Raw genomic sequence first — 23,707 nt, forward strand, 5'->3', positions numbered from 1 at the left:
AATTAGGAAAGATGCGACAAGAATGTTTCAGTTTCAACTAGAGTCATCACCCGTGCTGTCTGTGCGTCTGTCTTTCACTAGACTGGTAGACATTATTGTCTCGCCAGCGGGTAGACGACTAGCGGCGCGACAGATGCACTGGAACTCGGCCCTCGCACCGAAGGTTGTTCCGGTGTGACTGTGATAGCGATGCCACTTCCATTTCCCCTCCAAGTGACGGCAACGTGCCCGTCTGGCATCAAAGAACAACTAATTATCCAGCTTAGCGCCTGCTTCCCCGGAGCCTGCCGATACCTCCACAGGCAATCCAAAAGTCTAATAACAGTGACAATGCTAGCAGACAATGGAGCACTCTTGGTTGTGATAATAGCTTCTGGCGGGTGACAGAAGCCAAATAGAATAGAGTTTGCTCTCTTTCTCTCTCTCTCTACATATATATATTTATTTATTTTATTTATTCATTTTTTTTATGTCTGAACTGTTAGCAAGCTGAGATAGCTTCATGTGTGAGATGCTAAACCAAAGGAAGTCCAGACCTGATATAAAACAGAGAAAAGATTTAACTTTGTTGACAACCTTCAATAGAAATAATAATTTGCTCCCATCAGGGGTATTTCCCCAGACTGTATTGAATATGTTTCATAATAGCGAACCACAGGAGTGCTTCTCCAGCTTCTGGTTCCTACAATATCCATACTTTCTTCTTCATAATTGAACTAATTACTTCATTATACAAATTTGGCCTAATGCGCTTCAGGAGGCAGACAGCTTGGATTAACAGTGGAACTAAGCAGCAATTACAGACGATTAGTTCATAAATCAACATTTAAACAAATTATAGTGCTAAAAATGTGAGGATCAGAAATGTCGGATGACTCCCAAGCAGATTTGTTGGAGGTTCTCTTTGGATGGAGGGACTCTCCTTTAAACTAAACCTTTATTGCCAGATTTGGTTGCGTTAGCAGACTGTAGTATATCAATCCTTGTTAGTTCATTAAAACACCAAGTTTAACACCAAGTTAACACCGAGTTCAAGGTCCCAGAGACTCCTTGTCATCGGGGGTTACTGTTACCGAAAGTCAAGATAGTGTCAAAGAGCAAAACTGTCTTGTAAACATTTTTACTCTTCTTCCAAGGTTTAAAAAAATGCTTTAACCTGTAAATTACAGTATTTATATTTCACCTTTATCGCCCAGCTTTCACTAAAAACTTCTTTGTCCTTCATTTCCCCCCTCTTGGCTGTTAGCGTCCTGTAAGTGCTGAGTGTGACAGGTTCACCTTCTGTGGGCTCACCTGTATTTGTGCAACCAGTGGAGAGGAAACTGGCACACTATACGCCTGACTGACGCATGGAAACACCGTGCCACATGGGGCCCGCATCATGGTTGCCACACTCCTAGTTGTCGCTCATGGCCCCGCTAGGACGCGCTCTTAGTGCGTATACGAAACCAGAAACATATCGAGCCTGTTTTGAGGCGCGTGTGCCCCATTTTTTATTTATTTATTTTTTATTCTGCTAAGCGAAGCCTCATCATGGGATTGTCTGCCGCTCCTTTCAGATACATTTCCCTGACAGTGTGCCGTAAATGAGCGCCGGAACGGGCCCAACGTTCATTTCAAGCAATTCTCATGCAAAGAGATGAAGCAATCACAGATGTCATGGCTGAATAGAGAGAGAATCTGACATGAAATTGACATTTACAGCCAAGGTGAGGCCCGACGTGTGAGCACATGGTTTCCAGACACATCCATTCTCATGTAAAATAGGGCTTTTCATTTTTTACTCAGATGGTTCCTTTGGGTTATTTAATGGTTTGCGGAGCAGCAGCTTATCAAACCGAATTCTCAGAGGAGCACGCATCTGTCTCTTGTCATCGGCTCAGTGCATCATCAGCAGCGAAGTGTTTGTCTGGATGGAAATGTGGATGGACGGGTTGCGAAGCGTGCCGAGGGGGCCGCTCTGACTTTAGAGGGGCCGCGTCCTTGATGTGCTGAGACGGAGTATTCCGGGGGTGGAGGGAAAGGCCTCTTGGGTGTGCCTAGTGTCACTAAAGGATTTAACTTCTCCCTCCCTCCATTTGCATCTTCATTCATCTGCAGGACCGCTGAGATTCTGCAGTCCCCAATTAACCATCAGTCTCCCTCAACTCAATATGTATGGATCACAGGAAACAAGATCACAACACCAGCTCTTTTACAGTCATGCTTTTTTTAATCACCTCCATTCCAGCTTTCACAACTTTGTCTTTCAAGGTTTCCTCGTGGAGGAGATGGGAGGGGGTGTAGGGAGGGGGGGTCTGAGACTTCTTCAAAGTTTTTACTGCTGATTACATTTTTTTTTTTTTTTTTTTAAAACGATCCGCTGGGTTTACAGGTGGCGCCACAGTGCCATCCTGTGGTTATAACGGGTCATTACAACAAAAGATATTCTCGAAATCCCAGCTGAGAATTATTTTTTGTTAGTTTAACTTCTGAGCAGTTTTAAATAGCTGTAATAAATCTGCAGCGTTCGGCAGTGTTTAAAAACACAGCCGTGGAGTGTTTTATCACGGGGATGCGGAGCGACAGGGGCAAAAAGATAAAACCTGTGTCCATACATTTAATGAGATATTCACTTAACCACATCACAAATATTTATCTCTCAGACCCACCATTTTATATATATATATATATATATATATATATATATATATATATATATATATATATATATATATATATATATATATATATACCCTAACCCTAACCCTAACCCTAACCCTATATATATATATATATATATATATATATATATATATATATATAAAATTTATTTAGAATTTATTATTTATTTATTTATTTATTTATTTATTTATTTATTTTCCTACTGGGCCTCAAGAGGAGAGGTAGGGCAGTAGATATTTTCTGTGTGGTTGCCCTAGATCATTTCTTCTTATGAGGTTTACTTTGAGCTTTCATGCGTCCAATCGATGGATTTAATTTAGCTCTAATTTAAAAGAGCAAATAAACCACCGCAGCGTTCTCCTCCGAGCTTCAGACAGGTGTGTCTCCTCTCCACCGGGAGGAACAGGTGGGCAAACCAAACCATTTTTATCCTCTCGGGGTGTTTTTTTTTTTCTTCCTTCCTGTTTGAAAGTGTGTGTTTTTTTCCCCCAAACTTAATGAGTTTTACATGATAAACGATATGTCGCGCTTTCATGTCGAGCTTGCTGGAAAAGCTCATTTGCACATTCTTGTCTTAATGATTCAGAGATATTATGGAGCTGAAGCGCCAGAGGAGTGAGGTGGTGTTGGTGGTGGTGGGGGCGGGGGGGGCTTTGCCTCTAAAGTGAGCTGTTGAATATAACAACGCATCCTGACTCCCTAAAAATAACCTCATCACATACTGATTGTGTAATAACACTTACAGCCCCCATGATGGGTGGCAAGTCGTCACGTGACTTCCCAAACGAGTTACCCCGGCGCTGCGCCGTGCTGCGCACTTTTTTTTTTGTGCATTGTCTTGTTTAATTTCCCCGCTGATCCCTCGCCCCTCGCTGAGAAGCTCCTGTCTGCAGCTATCACACTTGCGGCTTTATCTAATCCGAAGACAGGGGAGCAAACAGGACCCGCTGCTCCGCGTAATGAGGTGATGGATGATAAAACACCTCACCGATGACGCGTCTTTACGCATCCGTCCAACACGTCTGTGTGTTGATGGTGCGCGCGTTCTTGGGCAAAGGTCAAATCTGTGGATCGTTCTGAAAGTCTTACAACTTAAAATAAATGTCCATTCCTTCTCAGTGACGTAACTGCTGATTTATTTGGGCTTTCTGCAGCCTCGGTTTCAAACAGTTTTTCATCTTCGTTTTCAAGTTTTTGATTTCAGTTCCTGACTGCTTTTAATGCATTAATGCGTGGGCAGGAGGATGCAAAGAGGGAAAAACAAACATGGCAATGTAACAGTGTTATAAATAAATTTATTTTTATTTAATTTTTTTAATGAACTTCCCCAAATTTTACATTTACTTTGTTTTTGGTTCCATGATTTGGTTGTGTTTCGGTGGGGCAATTATTGGGGGTGCACACGCCCAGGCATCCTCGTGCTGGAGGTCTGGAGAGAGAGGGGTGAGTTACACTTGCTCAATGCTGCGGAAACTTTTTGTTAATATATTCTTCATTTTCATTATTTTCTACCAGTGGATGTGATTTTGTGGTACATAGTCGCTCACTTTCACACTCGCTATGTTTAAATATTATTTATTTATATATTCACGACGTAATTTATGTTAATTAGTAGGCGCTAAGCGGCGAACAAGTGCTAACGGCTCACTGCGTGTTGCAGGCATGCCAGCGTTACCCCAGCTCTCACATGACGTACCCCACCTTTTGTGTTACAGGTATGTTTAACTGTTTAAACAGAAAAAGAAAAGCTGTAAAAGGATCTGTTAAGTGTTTTACATGTTTGTATTTATTTATTTTTATTCTTTTGATTTGACCTACTGTTTATTTAGTTGTGTTAAATGTCATTATTTTATTGTTATGGCATCCTCGTGCTGGAGGTCTGGAGAGAGGGGCATGCCAGCGTTACCCCAGCTCTCACATGACGTACCCCACCTTTTGTGTTACAGAAAAATAAAACACAGCGGATCTGCTCCACGCCTCCTTCAGTTCTTCGGCCATCTACAGTCATAGTTTCACCGTCATTATAAATGTAACTGGCCAGTCAGGGTCGGTTACATAAACTGGTGCCGTGACCTTTCAAGGATTCAACTGATCAGCCGCTGCCGCCGATCACCGGGGTCAAGCTTCCCACGTGGAGGTATTGTGGTGGAAGACCAGCGAATCCTCGTCATCAGTACCCATGTTTTACTGTTTTGGTTGTAAGTTATCTGGTGAAGTTTAAATTGACCGTGTCAAGTTTTGTTTTGTTCTTTTAAAAAGGGGTTAATGAGGGAAAATCTCCCTGTAATTTTGATTTTGCATTGAGAATTTTCAATTTCCATTATGGCCAGTGGACGTGGATTTTTATTTTCTGACGATGTGACCCCTTATGTGGTAAGAGGTAGGGGCAGGGGCATTATGGGATTTTCAGTGGGGGAGGGCAAGATATTAACCTTCACAGACGACACTCGGGTAGGTGGGCTCAGTGCTACACGTCCTGTAGAATTCACTCCGCCCTCAGAAGTTCCACCCCCCCACGTCAGCAATAGTGAAGATCATGCACAGGTTGATGCAGGCAATGTAGTTACATCTCCTGCAGGCCCAGAATCATCCACACCTATTGTGTCTGTTGGTAACATTGAAGCTAGAGCTGAGCTTCGTGACTTGATCACTACATTAGGGAATCAAATAGGTGATTCAATAGCCAGCCGGATATTTGTTCCTAATCCATCGCCCATCCCAGTCTCACCAGTGACTAGTGACAACAATGGCACTACCACTCTGGATCTCTCCAAAGTGAATGTGGTCATCAAGTCTGACGTCCGTGAACCTGCTGTATTCAGGGGTGAAGCATCTGATAAATGTACAGTGCAGGAATGGATAGAGCTGATGGAGGTGTATATGAAAAAAAAGAAGTGTCTTCTTTCAGATCAACCTGAGGAGATTTTGAGTCATTTAATGGGCAAGGCCAAGAAAATCGTACAGGTGGGGTTAAAGAGTTGCTCAACACCTGATACTGCAGTTCATCCCGAAATGATTTATGAAATTCTCAGACGGTACTTCAGTGAGAATCCTGTATCAAGCTTGCCGTTAGCTGATTTTTATGCCACTCAACCCAGTGTGGGTGAGGATCCAGTGGATTATTGGGTACGGTTGAATACAGCGGCAGAGCAGGCAGACCGTCACCTGAAAATGCAAGGCAGAAAATTGGAAAACATGGATGCTGAGATTTCTATGATGTTCATTAGGAGCTGCAATGATCCCGAACTAACTAGTGTCTTTAAAGGCAAGCCTTTAGGTAGATGGACTTTCATGGAAGTCCAAGAAGCAATTGACGAGTATCAAAGAGAGCATGTGTTCATGGGAAAGGCAGGGAGAGTTAAGCCAGTCCAAGTGGCTGTGGCTGCTGCCCACACCATGGCAGATGTTAAGGAGGAGGTTAGTTCAAACATGCCCGGTACAAACGTAACCAGTTCCAGTGGCCCAGTCAGGCCTAGTGAGTCCTCAGCTGCAGAGGGTGGTGCACTTGAGCGTGTTTTGTGTATGTTAGAGAGAGTGTTGGAGAAAACCAATCAGGTAAATTCACCTGCAGCTATGCCACCTGGTCTTAGGGTGTATAACGCTACTTGTCGCGTCTGCGGGGACAAAGCTCACTCTACACGATCGCACTGTATGAGGGAGAGGAGGTGCTTTGCATGCTTTGCTGTTGGACATCAGAAGCGTGAATGCATGCCGAATGGGGTCATTAGGTCCAATACTGCATCTGTTCAGGAAAACTGACTCACCCACATGTGGGAGGGAACAATGTGGGTTCATTTAGTCAGTCCCTCAACGTTGTAGATGATATGTCATCGGTATATGATGAAAGTTGTAAGTCGTTCCCTAGTCGTAGGGTGATTGTTTGTCAGAATGTACACAAGCTAGTGAAATCTGACAGTCTCTTCTATACTGATGTTGTTGTGAATAGTAAAGTTTCTTTGCGAGCATTGATAGACAGTGGATCAATGGCCTGTACAATGAATGAGGAGGCCGAACAGAAATTACGAAGCGCTGGCTTGTTTTCACAACGCAGCGAAGTGCCCACTGACATTGTACTTGTAGGATGTGGTGGAGTGCAAGTAACACCAAAATGTGTCTTTCAATTGGAGATGAATGTCTACGGACAGGAGGTTAGTGTACCTACTCTGATTGTTCCCGGCCAACACGATCAACTGATTTTGGGCTCAAATGTGATAAAACATCTCATTTGCCAATTCAGACGTAATCCGAGTTATTGGCGTGTGATGAACAAACCTGAATCCACAGATGACCCTGCAATTGAACATTTTTTGAATATGTTATCAGGAGTTAACCGATGGAAGGGGAATGTGATTCCTGATGTCATTGGCACAGCCAAATTGTCTCAAGCTGTGACCTTGCTGCCACGCCATGAGCATCTTGTGTGGGCTAGGTTGCCATCGAGCGCTCCTGTTTCTGGGGGTAGTGCAGTTCTTATTGATGCTCCGCATTCTCAGTCTCACAAGAAGAATATCATGGTGGGGAGAGCTGTGGCGACTATGTCAGGTGATAGATGGGTGCCAGTCAAAATTATCAATCCGAGCGACAAACCCGTTACTTTGAGACGTAATGCCAAAGTGGCTGATGTTTTTCCATGTGTCGCTTTAGAAGATTTGGATTTATGCGCGGCCGATACCCCTTCACCAATTCAGGTGCAAAGCCAGAGCGTGATTGACACCGGTAGTCGGCTCTCACTCCCGTCTGCCTCTCTGTTCAGCAATGCTCTGCAGGAAATTGGATTGGGTGATATTGACATTGATTCTTGTGAGGTGTCAAAATACTGGAAAGATCAGTTATACATCTTGCTGCAGAAGTATGAAGGTGTGTTTTCTAGAGGCAAGTTAGACTGTGGTGAAGACATTGGGTTTGTTCATCGAATCCACCTCACGGACACGCGTCCGTTCAGACTCCCATACCGGCGGGTTCCGCCAGGGCATTACCTAAAGTTGAGGCAAGTGCTGTCAGAGATGGAGGAAAAGGAAATCATTAGGAAGTCTTCCAGTGAGTGGGCGTCGCCCCTGGTGCTTGTGTGGAAGAAGAATGGTGATTTGAGAGTGTGTGTTGACTACCGTTGGTTAAATTCCAGAACGGTCAAAGATGCTCACCCATTACCTCACCAGGCTGATTGTCTCTCTGCTCTGGGGGGCAATGCCTTCTTCAGCACTATGGACTTAACGTCTGGGTATTACAACATTCCTATGCATGAGGAAGACAAGAAATTGACTGCCTTTACCACGCCCATGGGGCTCCACGAGTTTAATCGTATGCCTCAGGGTTTGTGTAATGCGCCAGCCAGTTTTATGCGCCTTATGACCAACATCTTTGGCGATCAGAATTTCCTAACTCTTCTCTGCTACTTGGACGATCTCTTGGTTTTTGCACCCGATGAAGGAGAGGCTCTGAGGCGGCTTGAGCTGGTGTTCAGCAGACTGAGGGCTCATGGGTTGAAGCTTGCGCCTAAAAAGTGCTATTTACTTCGTCGGAGTGTAAAATTTCTGGGTCATATTGTGGATGAGGGAGGAGTCTCCACAGACCCTGACAAGGTGCAGACAATTGCTGCTGTGACTGAAAAAGCTTTGATGGCGGATGATGGTGTCACACCTTCTCCGAAGAAGTTGAAGTCTTTCTTAGGGATGGTGATGTACTACCAGCGCTTCATTCCGAACTGTTCTGGGATTGCTAAGCCTCTCTTTGCTTTGACTGCGACACCTAGGAAGAACAGGGGCCAGTCAAAGAATGTTGCCATCTTTAGGAAACTCAAGCCAAGTGACTGGACGAGTGCACATCAGAGGTCGTTCCAACAACTGAAATCGGCGTTGCTCAATTCAGTGGTTTTAGCTCATCCAGATTTCTCCCAACCCTTCGTCCTTTCCACTGATGCGTCACTTGATGGACTGGGTGCAGTCATCTCTCAAGTGCCGAAGGGGGAAAGCAAGGCCCGTCCCATTGCCTTTGCGAGCAAGTCTCTTTCCCATGCTCAGACAAAGTACCCTGCACATAGGCTCGAATTCTTGGCTCTTAAATGGGCGGTCTGCGAAAAGTTCAGTCATTGGCTGAAAGGCCATGACTTTACTGTCTGGACTGATAATAATCCACTCACGTACATACTTACCAAACCGAAGTTGGATGCATGTGAGCAAAGGTGGGTTGCAAAGTTGGCTCCGTACAATTTTAGCATTAAGTACATTCCTGGCAGCAAAAACATTGTCGCGGACGCACTCAGCAGACAGCCTTTTGTTCAGACTCATGTTGGCAGAAGACTGGTGTCTGAGCCTTATGGAGCTTTGCTTGAAGAGGCCAAGCATATACAAGAGATTACCATTCAGGAGGTATTCAGATTGAGTGCTAATCAGCAGGGGGTTGGTTGCCGCACTTACACCACCACACTGGGAAATCACTCCTTGGACACCCACGAGGTGAAAGCCTTGCTGGAGGGTCATGTCGAGTGGGAGGTGGGTCCGGAAGGGAGAGCCATTTCTTACCTTCCCCAGGTTGTGCAGCAGTTGATCCCTGCTGGTCAGTGTCCCTTACCCGCGCTTCCTATTAAGGTTCTGCAAGAAAAACAGCATCAAGACAGTACACTGTCCAGGGTTCTGTTTTATGTGACTCGCGGCAGACGTCCATCGAGAAGAGAACGAGCTCTCGAGGCAAGCAGAGTTTTGAAAATGTTGAAGCAGTGGGATAAACTGAAATTGTTTGATGGGCTTCTTTACAGAGTGATCAAAGATCCTCTGACTAAGAAGAAAAGGTTTCAGTATGTTGTTGCAGCCTCGTTGGTCCAGCAGGTGCTGCAAGGCATACATGATGATGCCGGCCATCAGGGACAGTACAGAACTTTGTATCTTGCCAGGCAGAGGTTCTTTTGGACTGATATGGAACAGGATGTCAGGGAGTATGTGAAAACTTGTATGCGCTGTGTGGTCAGCAAGACTCCTGAACCAGAGGCCAGGGCCCCTCTTGAGAGCATTAGAACCTCGAGCCCACTCGAACTGGTCTGTATGGATTTCTGGTCCGCTGAAGACTGTAAGGGCAAGAGCATGGACGTTTTAGTGGTTACAGACCATTTTACTAGAATGGCCCATGCTTATCCCTGTCGCGACCAATCGGCAAAGCAGGTTGCACGACAGCTCTGGGACAAGTACTTTTGTGTATACGGGTTCCCCGAAAGAATCCACTCGGATCAGGGGGCGAACTTCGAGAGTGAATTGATCCAGGAGCTGTTGCAAGTTGCTGGAGTGAAGAAATCCAGGACCACGGCTTATCACCCAATGGGTAACGGGAACGCTGAGAGGTTCAACAGAACTTTGGGCAGTATGATCAGAACCCTTCCGCCAAGAGCAAAACTACATTGGCCTCAGATGTTGCAAACTTTGACGTTCGCGTATAACTGCACGGTGCATGAGTCAACTGGGTATGCGCCCTTCTATTTGATGTTCGGCAGGGTACCGCGTCTGCCCATTGATGTCATGTTTCAGGTTGCGACCAGGGACTGTGACATTGTGGACTATGATCAGTTTGTTTCCAAGATGAGGCAGGATCTTCAGGAGGCTGTTGCTACAGCACAAGCCAATGCTATCAGAAGTCAGGAACATCAAGCTGACATGTACAACAGGAAGACGAAAGGCAACACAATTGTTGAGGGTGACCGCGTCTTGTTGGCGAATAAGGGTGAGCGAGGTCGCAGGAAAATTGCGGACAAGTGGGGCTCCACCCCACATGTCGTTGTTTCTGCCGACCCCAGGTGCCATACTTACAGAGTCAGGAACACCTCCACCGGACAGGAGAAGGTTGTTCACCGCAACTTGCTTCTGCTGGTTAATTTTCTGCCAGTCGAGGTAGTCAATGACGTTGACGAATCTACTTTGAGCGAGTCATGCCAGTCCGTGGATGCTCAGGACGGCTTACCTTCGGATGAGTCACACATTGCTGAGTCAGAAATTGATAGGTCAGCTTGGACTGCCAGTTGGGTGGCTGAGGCTTCTGCCTCCACTGACTCACTTGAGCGCCCACGCACACAGGACACTAGTTTGGTTGGGCAGTTGGCCTCCGGAGTGACTGGTGAAGTTAGCGAGGTACAATCTGAACCTGGGATGTCTGGTTGTTCTAGTGCCGATCGGAGGTCTGTGGCCTCTGTGCAGCCCTGTAACGCTCCTGGTTTCTCGAGCAGTGGGGTCGGTGTTGTTAGCACGCGTGTGGGCAGAGTGGTTAAGCCAGTGAACAGACTGATTCAGAACATGACACAACACTATGTTCACCGCACGGGCAGTTCGGTTCGTCGTTTTGTTAGTGCGTTGATGTCATGAACGCCCCACACGCACCCATGTTATATTGGCGAGTCATTTAGTGATGACGTTTCTTTTCTTTTTTTTGAGTCAGGTGACAGTACTTATTTCGGACCTATACGGGTAGTGTATAAGGCACTCCTGTAGCGAGTGGATTGTAGGGGGTTTGCGCAGCCCTCTATGGTCGCTTTCCCTTTAGTTGGGTGACAGATGCGTTGCAGTATGCTTTTGAGTGTACTTTGTCCGGTAGTGTTGTACTGTGTCAGTTTTTTTAACTGGTTCACCTGCTATGCTGATTTGGTGAAGTTCAGAGGGGAGTATGTAACAGTGTTATAAATAAATTTATTTTTATTTAATTTTTTTAATGAACTTCCCCAAATTTTACATTTACTTTGTTTTTGGTTCCATGATTTGGTTGTGTTTCGGTGGGGCAATTATTGGGGGTGCACACGCCCAGGCATCCTCGTGCTGGAGGTCTGGAGAGAGGGGTGAGTTACACTTGCTCAATGCTGCGGAAACTTTTTGTTAATATATTCTTCATTTTCATTATTTTCTACCAGTGGATGTGATTTTGTGGTACATAGTCGCTCACTTTCACACTCGCTATGTTTAAATATTATTTATTTATATATTCACGACGTAATTTATGTTAATTAGTAGGCGCTAAGCGGCGAACAAGTGCTAACGGCTCACTGCGTGTTGCAGGCATGCCAGCGTTACCCCAGCTCTCACATGACGTACCCCACCTTTTGTGTTACAGGTATGTTTAACTGTTTAAACAGAAAAAGAAAAGCTGTAAAAGGATCTGTTAAGTGTTTTACATGTTTGTATTTATTTATTTTTATTCTTTTGATTTGACCTACTGTTTATTTAGTTGTGTTAAATGTCATTATTTTATTGTTATGGCATCCTCGTGCTGGAGGTCTGGAGAGAGGGGCATGCCAGCGTTACCCCAGCTCTCACATGACGTACCCCACCTTTTGTGTTACAGAAAAATAAAACACAGCGGATCTGCTCCACGCCTCCTTCAGTTCTTCGGCCATCTACAGTCATAGTTTCACCGTCATTATAAATGTAACTGGCCAGTCAGGGTCGGTTACAGCAACATGGTCGAGCCGTACCCTCCATCAGGATTCATTTTATGTACTTTACAAAATTAACCAACCCCAAACGTTATGATTTTAAAGCATAATTAGAAACATCTAGTGAGGATTGGATTGCAGCTGGATCAATGGAATGACTGAGGTAATATTTATTAGTAGTTCTCATTGGTCATGGGTGCAATTTTTATACTTTATGTCCGGCTCATTTCCTCAGATGGGCCAGCTTTGTTATTCTCGATTCTTCTATCGAATCAAACCACATTTCAATGTCAACTCATAAGAGGTCAGATCTGGATATTCCCTGAGGGACACCCCTTCATGAACGCAGGAGAGAAGGCCCCGCATCTCCCTCCAAAGCCACGCAATTAGTCTCAATGACATGAAAACCACTGGGCGTGTAAACAGATCCAGAACATAAATCTGTGGCTCTCAGGTTCCTAAAAGGAACCCTGTTAATTAAACTGCCGGGGTCAGTGCGTGTGTGAAGGGGGTGTAAAATTAATTTTTATTTCACCTTGCAATTACCGGGATTGAGAAGCTGAGGTTGTGGAAAGTGTTCAGTCGTTTGACTTAGACAATTCGGGGTCATTATGAAGAATAACATCAAGCTGGACAAATTCAAATTCAAAGGACAAAACCAAAACATCCAAACTCACATCCAAAATTCTAAACATTACCCCGTGTGACCCTGCGCCGTGTTGGTGATATCTTGGGAATATCTTAGTCAATGAATCCTTAAAATGTAATAAAAGACAAATCAACGTGTTTTCTTAAGGGTTTAATACATTTGTTGTTACTGTTGTTTACAAGTTGTCTTCACCTGTCTTGTTACAAATTTTTCCAACCTTTTGCTTTACTTTACACATCATTGTGTGATTGTGGCGTTCACACCAACAAGACACTCAGGTATCTCAAGGACTGCTTGACTTAGCATGTAGCATCATTAGCATGTGAAATTATAAATGTGACGTAACACATGAAAAGATGAAAAGACACCAAGGCAAAAGTGTGAACATAGCAGCTCCTTCAATCTGAATATTATAAACTCAATCGGGGAGGAGAGGAAGACAGGTGAGCTGCAGGTGATGAAATCAAACACACACACACACAAACACACACAAGCGCCATTATTCCCACAGCTCCAAATTAAACCTGATTGCACCAGAAGCCTTGCAATCACTCGTGGCGCCAAATTTGCTGCAGAGAAAGAGGAGCTCAGAGGAGCAGAGGTGCACCAGGACACCTCTGGATGATTTCTTAATAACTTCATCAATCAAATCGAAGCAGAAGATGCAGCAAATGTCATTTGGCGAGGGGGAATTAAAAATGACGAGGTGGATCGTTTCTTCTGCGTTTCAGTCGGCGCTCAGAACATTTCCTGTGGAAGAAACTGCTGTTAGCTGCAGAGCAAGAATCTGGTGGTGAATTAAAGGGCAAATGCTGCTTTTAGTCGTATACCTGCTCCAGATCCTGGTGCATCTTAAACGTGACCTCCTGGTTCGGTTTCTCCGCCTGTGGACAACAAACCAGGTGCACATTTATCCAAAACACATGTGTACAAACAGCACAAACACAAGACAAAAGGAGGCACGCAGCATAGAAATACACAACATGACCTTGGTGTAACTTCCAACTGTTTGTTGAGGTTCTTAAAGCGTCACAAAAACCTTTGTGATATTTCTGTTTACCCTCCTTGCACCAGATAAGGTGACAAAAAAGAGGAATTTACAACTAAGATAATGCTTTTCTGCTGCTTTTAATCCCTAAAACCCTAAAATCTCTGAGCGGCAGTGATGTCATGAAAAGGATTTGTGTGATAAGGCCGATTCACGCAGCGGCGGGGTGGGGGCTGGGCCTACCTCAAGGGAGACTCTCCTCTCCCTGGTGGTCCGCTGAGCAAACAGGACAGCGTCGTGCACAGAAAGAAAGAGATGACTGCGAGGAATATTCCCCTCATCGAAAGTTCCCCCGGCTTCCAGCTCGTCGTACACCTGAGCTGCAGGTGAGCACAAACCGTTTTTACAGGAGGAAATCAAACGCACCCTTTAATAACTACACGTTTTAATTCAGTTCACTTTTCTACCAGCGTACTCAAGGAACCTTATGAACGCCATGTAGAATGAATGAGTCTGTTGCCATGCCAACTATTCAGCAGCATCAGGTATTTGTGAAAGGCACTTGAATGGTTTCAGCTGTTACCTTGAACGTTAGCCAGGTATAGATGGATGCCCAGCGTGGAGTAGCTCGAGTTCATCTGTTGGAAAGAAAGGAAAGAATCACGGCTGATGATGGAATGATGACCAAATCAATTGATATTTCTTCAGATATTTCTCATTTGTAAGACCATTCCATGGTTTAAATTTCCCACCTTTGTCAGCACTTTGATGCCCATCAGGTCTACGAAACAGACCCCTGCCAAGTCCATAATGAGGGTGTGGAAGGGCGTCGGCTGGGACTCCAGCGCCAACGCCGGAGGGGCGGGTTGCTCCTGGTCAGCTGACCTCTCGCCCGGCTGGGCGTCACCGCAGCGGAAGTTGACGTAGCTGGTGGGCGGATCGTTCGCGTCGAAGTCATTTTGCAGCTCGAGCTGAGAGACGGTCTACAGGAAACACAAAAAAAGGACTGCAGGTTCTGTTCTAGGGTTTTTTAGCATGTATTTTTTGGTTTCTGATCTCACTTGATTCTTCATGGTGACCAAAGAACTGGGTTTCCTCCTCCTTGCTCCCTTGTCTTTCTTCTCTCCTTTCATTTTTTCCTTCTGTTCCTTCTCCAAGAACTTCCTCCTGGCTAGGATGAGTTTGTCGGGATCCAGTCCAGTCTGGGCAGGAACACAAACAGCAGCACGCTCGCTTGGTGTATTCATTTCAAAGGAATAAACCTTTAATGGTTCCGGTTCTACCTTCTTGATGACCTTCTGTCGAAACAGTTCTGCATTAGCAAAATACAGCGGCGAGCAGTAGTTCACTATCTTCACACCAGTTATTGACAAAGCCTGTGGAGTTTTGAGAAAAAATATTCAGACGCAGTTCTCTTCATATTAATTATAGCGACAAAAGTTTAAACAAAATATTTTTTCCATACCCTGCTGTACATTTTGGGGTTTTTGTAGAGATCTGTACCCATAATCTGAACCACTTTGGAACCGTTACGACTGTGAGAAGCACAACATGAAACCATTAATTAGACAGTTGTCTTAGCGTCCCATCCGGAGGCGCGTAACGTGTAGTATATACTCACAATTGTGTTTTGAACACCACTACCAGGATGGAGAAGCCCACGCCGATGGCGACTCCGTAAGGCAGGCTGAGAAAGAAGGTGGCCAAGAACGACACGACCCAAACGCACTGCAGGAGAAAGATCAACAAAAAAACCCATCAGGGATGGAAAGACGGCGTGATGAAGATGCATCGCCATCTTCCACTCACACAGTCCAGTTTGCTCTTCTTCCATAAGTAATAGGGGTCTGACAGCTGCAGGAGTGTGTTCTTCAGGTTCACCGCGATCAAGGCCCCGAGCACCGACTGGGAAAACAGAGATTATACATCACCAAGCACGCCCGGGATTACCTTTTAATTCTAGTTTAATGTTTCAGCCATGACCTCGCGTTGACCTACTTTTGGAAGAGGCTCCAGGAAGGCTCCCAATGCAAGCATCGTAACCATGACAACCAGCATCACACACAGGCTGGCAAACTACAGGAAGTCGCAAGGGCGGATTAGAAGACGCTTTACTGTTTGGGAATATTTATCATCAAATTGTGCTTCAGGAATTCTAAAACGCCACGAAAGGACGGCGCCCACCTGTGACGTTCCCCCTGCGCTGTCCACAGCCAGCGTCACGGACAGGGCGCAGCAGATCACATGGATCTTGAAAAAGCCCCCCAGTAAATTGCTGCAGCCCAGAGCCAGCATTTCCTGCCCAAAGACACAAACAGGATATTCATTAAACGGACTGCAGTACAAATGAGTGATATGCAGCCGTTCTACCTGGTTGGGATCCACGTTGTAGCCGTGTTTGGCCGCCAGCGTCCTGCCCATGGCCAGGTTGATGACGTAACCCACGATCGCCAAGGAGAAAGCTGTGCTAAGCATGTCTTCCCACTGACTCACAGTGGGCAGGATCGGTGTGGGAAATCTGAAAAACAGATGCAAGACTGAATCAAAATTCCACAAGTACAAGAAGAAATCACCGATTTTTCACTGGCAAATGTTTTACCCCAAAAGGAAAAGACAGGAGACAGAGCTGGAGGTAGCAGAGATGAAGATGCTGAGGTTTTCTTTGGGAGTGACCAGGAAGGATAGGACCAGGAATGAGTACATCAGAGGGACAGCACATGTTAGAGGTTTTGGAGATAAAGTCAGAGAGGCCAGACTGAGATGGTTTGGACATGTCCAGAGGAGAGATAGTGAATATATTGGTAGAAGGATGCTGAGTTTTGAACTACCAGGCAGGAGGCCTAGAGGAAGACCAAAGAGGAGGTTTATGGATGTAGTGAAAGAGGACATGAAGGTAGTTGGTGTGAGAGAAGAGGATGCAGAAGACAGGGTTAGATGGAGGCAACTGATTCGCTGTGGCGACCCCTGAAGGGAAAAGCCGAAAGGAGAAGAAAAAGAATATTTTACCCCAAAGAAATTTCCCCCACTATATCCATGTGATAGATCTCAGGGAGGTGTAGAGGGCCGGAGATGGCGGTGGCCACTACCACCTGTGCACAATGGGAATATGTGATTGTATATTAGTCTCAGATCACTTCAAAAGTCTACACAAAGTTAAAGAACGAATGTGTCCCAGGAGAAACGGCCATACTTACAACGACGATCTCGATGGGAACGGGGAAGGGCAGCTTGTGGCGGTAGCGAGCGCTCAGCTCCTTCACCACAATCAGAACCACACAGCTGACCAGAGCAAATACTAGAGACGCTATGTTGGTGTCAGGAATGCCGCAAATAATATCTATGAGAGTCTGGGACAAAGAACTAAGGTGAATTTGAACGTGTAACTTCATTTGATGACGACAAGAAGTGGTCACTTACATATATGACCGCGAACGGACCGCTGTAAGACGGAACGGTGATGCCAAAGATATACTTGAGCACCGAGATGAGGATTTGTAACCCTGCGGCGGTCATGAAGCCTCTGACGAAGGACTCTGACAGGTAGATGGCCACAAATCCAAACTGCATGAACCCGAGACCGACCTAAACGGACGGAAGGAGTCACGAAAGCGTCGACGCTCTCTTTAAATTTCAAAGGCATGTCAAGCTTACAGGTACCTGTATGATCGCAGTGAGGCAGGCCAGTGTCCCAGATATCCCCAGGCGGACATCATTCATCAGGTGTCTGTCCACCACCGTAGCGTTCAGGGTGGAGTTGAAGTGGCTGAAGTCCGACTCTGGGGCCAGCCTGAGACACACGATACCGACCATGATGCTGAGGACTGCAAACGTACCTGGAAACCAGTGAATCACTTTTATTTTCATCGCCTTTTCGTCTACAGAAGTGCTGAGGATAAATCACCTAGACTCACCTGGGACCATCTGGTGAGCGGTGCCCATGAAGAAATACGGGATGAGGGGGAAGAAAGAGGAATAGAGCCCATTGACAGGAGGGAGGCTCGCCAGCAGGGCAAACGCCATGCCTGGAAAGAAAGGAAGTCTTTTCAGGAGCGTCACGTAAATCACAGGTGAGACTGCAGCAAGTATCATTCAGTGGGATAGCAGAGGCATCGGGGAGAGGAGTGAGGGCCGACCTTGGGGAACCTGAATGGTACCGGCGCTGACCCCGCTGATGACATCACACAGCAGGTTTTCCTTGACTTTGTACCTGGGGAGCCAGCTCAGGACAGGCAGGTGTCTGAACAGCAAGCCCCTCAATCTGGACACGGAGCATCTGACGGAGGCGGACAAGAGGATCAGTCTGAGGTTGTCCAGTTTGGTAGTTGTTGCCTGGAAAGATATCGGATTTCTGTACCTGAAGAGTTTCTTCACTTTCTCCCCAACAGGAAACTGTCGACTCTTCTTGTCAAACTCTTTGTCGAAGTCCGGTAAGTTATAGGCCGGCCTGTCGATCACATAACGGGGGCGGTCCGGGTGCATGGCTACGGTAGGAAGGAATGTGGTCCAAGACAGCAGAAAAATCACGTCCATACAAAAGAATTACATGAACTTCCAAAACCAGACTTCCATACCAGGTGTTCAGTTCACTATGATAATTATCATGTGACGGTTCAGGAGATCAATTCGTTGTCAGTGTATTTCATGAGTCTTTATTCACAGAAAAACTTATTTTATCATCTTTCTGTTTTACATGTAAAAATGGACACATAATTTGTAAACCTATAATTACACAATAAAAAACATTTTTAAAAAAAGGCACTTCAGTTAAAGTAGAAAGCACCATTTAAATACCATATGCACCATATACATATATATGAAAATGTCCTCACTGTTGGACGAATAAAGGCTTATCTTATAAAATCCAGGCAGGTCAAATATTCTGTGTTCTGTTGTCTTATATCTACAGTCAGGAGCTCTAATCTGACCTTGAAGGATCAACCAACACGCAGGTGGACTGTGGATATATTTGCTCAAAAACAGGTAAATAACCACACATCCGAGTTCATTCAAGTTCGCTAACTGCTGGAGAAAGAAGCTTAATGAGTTAACAGGACAATCTTTACATTTAAATATTCTATCTGCAGGTGAAGGCATGAACGATTTGCTTTCCAGCTTAACACTCAAATTGATTTTAAGATGAAATGTCTGGAAACATAAAAGAATATAAAAATCATGCGACAAATGTACCTTCAGCTACCTTAAAACCACATAACTACATATCACACACACACACACACACACAAAGCTAACCTCCAGAATTTCACAGGCCGATTTGATTCCGTATCCAGAAGTGTAAGACACCAGCGCACCGTTTTGTTGCAGCACACCTGTGGGCATTGAGCTCAGATGTGTTTGACTGCTGATCCACAGAGGCCTCTACACCTTCTAGGTGGAGCTTAAACCCCACAAACGTCACCAAAACTCCTTTGTTACAGCAGTTGTGTGTCTGTGTGGTGTTCAAGAAGGACACGCTGATGCAATTTATAAATACAACTTTAATGGGTTTGTGTTTTATGTACATATAGCGTCGACTAAAATACATTTGGAGACATTTCATGGTAAAAGGTAGACATAAAAGTAACTAGCCATTTACAAAGCCTAGTTAGACTTCACTCATACCAACACTAAAATAAATGATACACATCAATAGTGTAATTAAACATTAAAAAGGGTGAGACAGAGATGAAGATGTGTAAACATGATCTTTTCCCCATTACATCAGGACTTATGTGCAAAACAATGGCATCAATATCAAAGACTAAAGTGCAGTTTTTTTTTATCAAATCCATTTGTTTTTTTCTCATTACTGGAATATCAACATATCTGGATACTGAACAGTACGATGAGAGTCGCCCTCTGGTGGAACGTGAGAGGAACAACCTTCGTTAGACAGGACAGCCTTTTCCTCTGTGATGATGAAAGGAAATGATAAAATAAAGTATGGAAAAAAAGAAAAAAAGAGTGAGGAGACTATCTATGCTGATACTATGACAGCAACTGTCTACAGAGATGAGTATTCTGTGATTTGAAACATCTGGGCAGAAACATTCAAGCGCTCCAACCCACACTGCCATCAGTGTCAGCTGAATGGCTTCAGGAAGGAGCATTCATTTTGGGTTCTGATGAGGTGTTTTTACTCTTGCTATAATGATTATCACTGAATTAAAGCTTCTTTATTGGGACAACTTCCTTGTTTTTCCTTATTTTCATACTTAACTACACCGATATAAAATCTGTTTGAAAAAGCATCCACATGTCTCTTCCTAAATATTGTTGAGGAATTAAATCATGAGCAGTTATAGTCTTCACAGGTTTAGACTCACAGCTACTTGCAGGAATATGATGTGTGGGTCATTAGAAGTAGAAGAGCAGGTTACAATGGGAAGAACAGGACTGGATAAGCAAGTGTAACAAGGGAAACTCCACGTGGAACTCACACGTCGTTTTAATCCGGCCATATCCACTTGTTCTCCTTCGTTACAAATACTCTTTGAAAAGTTCCGGTCCGCAGCACACAACATAAATTTCATCGCAATCTATAAAATCGGTACCGACTAGAAGTCGCTGAGGATGCTGATGTCGGCAAACTCCTGTCGATATCTGTACGAGTATAAGGCCAAAAGGAAAGACCATTTGAATGTCAGGAAGCTCCACACGCAGGCCAGAAAGAGGCTCGCCGGGTCAGTAGGAGCTGTGGGAAGGAAATCACAGCACAATGAATGCAAGCATGAGCAAAAAAAAATCAACTGTATCAAGACACAACCATGATTAGTTCATGTGTCCTTCCAATTCATTATCAATTCACAAATCAGTCAGTATCAGTTGTGTACAGGAAAGAGGGTTTACATTGCTTCTCTGTAATGGCAAGAGTCAAGAAGGTGATGAATCCGGCAACGGCCAGAGCTGAGAATATCACACCCACGGCGATGAAGAACTTCAAGCCTTTGAGCCAGGTGCGCCAAAAGTCCTGCAGGTACATGATGTGTGTGACAAGACACCAGAGCGCCAGGACCCCTGTTGAAAAAAAAAAAAAACCCCAAACAATTGAATTCAGATTTTGCAAGTTTAAAAATTATAACAAACAACTTCGTAACTTCATTTAAAATCAATCCAGTGAGCATGAAACACTCAGGATCCAGTTATTTTATCTGTCCTCGTTAGTAGAAACTCATGTTAGGAGAAAAAACTTAAAATAGCACAAGATATTTCTTCTGTGTTTGGCTTTATGTGACAGAAAATTTCCAAGTAATATTCTGAGAGACAGGAGATGAAATCAAATAAATTGGTTACCAATAAGACATGCAAACTCAACATGGATGAATCTGAGAGGCTGGTAATCGATATGTTTGCTTTGAGACTACTGAAAGAATTTGCTGATCGTAACATTGATTTTGGACGATTTTGCCCTCAGTCCAACAAACAAACTAAGCATTTAATTCGCGTTAAAGCGAAGGCCGAACGATGAAGCTACGGAAGCAGAAGCTGCTAATCTGATCACGTTAGCATCGGTCATGCTGAAGCATTTATCCCGCTAACACAGAACACCGTAGCCACATAACAAGGGATACAGTATTCTGCTTTCAGCTGAATAAATGACACTACATGTATATAACATTTTAATGACGTTTAATCGTGTGGGATTATTTTTAGATAATAATCCCACACGATTGGACGTCACGTGAGGAATCCCAGAACAACACAGCGAGCATCGCGGCTAAAGGTGCGCTAGCTAGCATACCTGATAGGCCTCCCATGGCCGCCGTCCACGGCTGCTTGTATGCTATGTTCCAGACGAAGAAAGCCGACAGCCCGACCATGGTGCCGAAGGTGGCGTACCCTATGCTAATGTAGATTCTGTTGACTCCCATCGTGGTTGAACTACTGCGACCCAAATCCTGGAAACGGGCGTGAAAGGCGGAGTACAGATCAGAGCGACATTAGCTAACAGCTCACCGCCACATTATGTAACATCCTCAGTACCAACAGAGGGAAAAATAACAAGATGTTCCCTTAATCTTAACGACGTCCTCGCTGCTGGGGAAACTACCTCTTTAGTGAAATAATCGTTGGTTCGAATTAAAGTTAGAACACATAAGCGGCGATGGAGGAAATTGAGTTTCTACCAGGCGGCAACAAAAACATCAGCAGGACTGTTTATTCAACGTGCCCCCGCGAAGATAGTGAGCGGTCCGAAAAGAGAACCTCGTCACAGCGGATCTCTGTCTTCAGCAAATGATGTCAATATTTTAAAAAATGACAACTTTTATCCGGTTTTTATTTTGTTTTTGTTTGTTTCGGGAATATGCGTCACACGGAATAAAGAATAAGTAATTTTTTTATTATGATATTAAAGAAAATGTCAAGTCTATTTTTTTGACTTTTGCACTTGCGTCAACCATCTCTTCTACATAGAAGATCTTTGCAACAATTAAATACCTGACTGGGGGACACAGCGCCCCAAGTGGAGATAAGAAAAACAGCAAATTGTTTCCCAGAGCTGATAATTTGCTGACTGCGCCTCCAAAAATACGGTTTGGTGAAGAGGAAGCATTTTAGTTCCACAAAAACCCGTTTGAAAAACATTCATTATATTTTTAGGGAAACGCTGAAACAGCTTGTCTCAGGTGACTCTGGAAGGCAGAGTACACTTTGAAGTCACGTGCTGCTTATTTTAGTTCAATTCATCACAAGTAAATTAAAAGAAATAAGTATGAAGTAAAAAGAAGTAAGTATGTATTTTTTTAAGGGTTAAGTATAAATTAAAGGTACAAAATGTCACACACAAATCAAGAACAAACCGACAAAGATTTTCAAAGTAGTATACTGAGTATAACATTAAGTTTCATATAGAAAGATAGATGAAATACCAAACTCAAGACCTGGGGGCCAAATGTGCCCCGCCACATCATCTTATGTAGCCCTTGAGAGCATAAAAGGTCAAAGTATCTAAAAATAAATAGGTCAAAAGTTTGCTTTGACCAAAAACTACATTTCCCAAAATGCAGTAGTTAAACCCATTTTAATTTTGACCAAAACGTTTTGAACACAGTTAATGTCCCAACTTGTGTTTGATGTAATTTTTCTTTAATTCACTTGGATAGTTTGATCCTTGATTGATGGAATAACTTACAGCAGCATGTGCAGCAATCAACTCCTGAGTGAGAAAGGAAGCATCATGCTTCCTTTCTGTGCGAAAATTACCACTACACACACAAACTAAGGGGAGTGTGGAGCTGAAGCGAGGGACCCCGACCCCGAGAAAGGAAGCATCATGCTCCCTGTCTGGCTCATGGTAACAATTTATACCAATTCCTGGCTGATTGCTGCACGTGCTGCACGTGTTGTCCCTCGCTTCAGCGCCACATTCCCCTTAGTTTGTGTGTGTAGTGGTAATTTTCACACAGCCTTCACATTTTATACTTTTATCCTTGTTTTTTATGGTTTGTTTGCTGTGTCAGTGTGTGTGTCGGGCACGGAGCTTGGTGAGGGCCCTGGCATTGATTGGCTCCCTGATTGCAGTCATCCTTGCCGTCCTGCAGTGCTCATGCAGGTAATTGAGACCTGATTGGTCCGTTGGTGTTTGTGTTGTTGATTTTATTCTCTTTTAATAAAGTTGGTAGTCTTGGGGGAAGATCTTCGTTTCTGACCATTATTGGACCGTCTCTTGTGTCAATTTTCAATATCTGTGTCTTGTTGATGAGCTTAGACAAGTCAGTTGAATCATTTAATGTTCCCAGACTCCATTCTGAGTCCTCACTTTTGCAGCAGCTACAAGAGCAACGAGCATACGTTTTTTCTGTGCAATTGTAATGTTTGTAACATGAATAGGTAATAAATTCAGAGTTATTTAACAATAACTAGAACATTTAATGCTAATGTGGCCCCTCAGTGAAAATGAGTTTAACACCCCTGCTCTAGGTGGATCAGAGAAATCCAGGAATCCCTGCAGGAAACATGGAAGCATAGTAATCATTAAGAGTAATAGAGTAGAGAGTACAGTATAACT

At 44.3% G+C, this 23,707-nt stretch overlaps 2 protein-coding genes across 2 annotated transcripts; both read right to left on the reverse strand.

Moving 5' to 3' along the window:
• Positions 1-12,842: 12,842 nt before the first annotated feature.
• LOC137613745 (solute carrier family 26 member 9-like) lies at positions 12,843-19,078 on the reverse strand. The gene is made up of 21 exons (XM_068343170.1): positions 18,952-19,078; positions 18,056-18,182; positions 17,835-17,974; positions 17,613-17,723; positions 17,359-17,534; positions 17,119-17,283; positions 16,896-17,048; positions 16,708-16,790; positions 16,072-16,219; positions 15,886-15,999; positions 15,700-15,777; positions 15,511-15,606; positions 15,323-15,429; positions 15,167-15,236; positions 14,985-15,077; positions 14,763-14,903; positions 14,454-14,684; positions 14,285-14,339; positions 13,945-14,081; positions 13,544-13,597; positions 12,843-13,463 (listed from the first exon to the last, which is right to left on the reverse strand). Exons 2-21 carry the CDS (start codon positions 18,178-18,180, stop codon positions 13,452-13,454), a joined length of 2,289 nt encoding a protein of 762 aa, XP_068199271.1. The 5' UTR covers positions 18,181-18,182; positions 18,952-19,078; the 3' UTR covers positions 12,843-13,451.
• A 103-nt stretch (positions 19,079-19,181) lies between these two features.
• slc48a1a (solute carrier family 48 member 1a) lies at positions 19,182-21,876 on the reverse strand. The gene is made up of 3 exons (XM_068343182.1): positions 21,440-21,876; positions 20,548-20,715; positions 19,182-20,392 (listed from the first exon to the last, which is right to left on the reverse strand). Exons 1-3 carry the CDS (start codon positions 21,567-21,569, stop codon positions 20,256-20,258), a joined length of 435 nt encoding a protein of 144 aa, XP_068199283.1. The 5' UTR covers positions 21,570-21,876; the 3' UTR covers positions 19,182-20,255.
• Between the last annotated feature and the right edge of the window lie 1,831 nt (positions 21,877-23,707).

Source organism: Antennarius striatus, chromosome 2, assembly GCF_040054535.1.
Source record: "Antennarius striatus isolate MH-2024 chromosome 2, ASM4005453v1, whole genome shotgun sequence".
In the NCBI taxonomy this organism is placed as follows: domain Eukaryota; kingdom Metazoa; phylum Chordata; class Actinopteri; order Lophiiformes; family Antennariidae; genus Antennarius; species Antennarius striatus.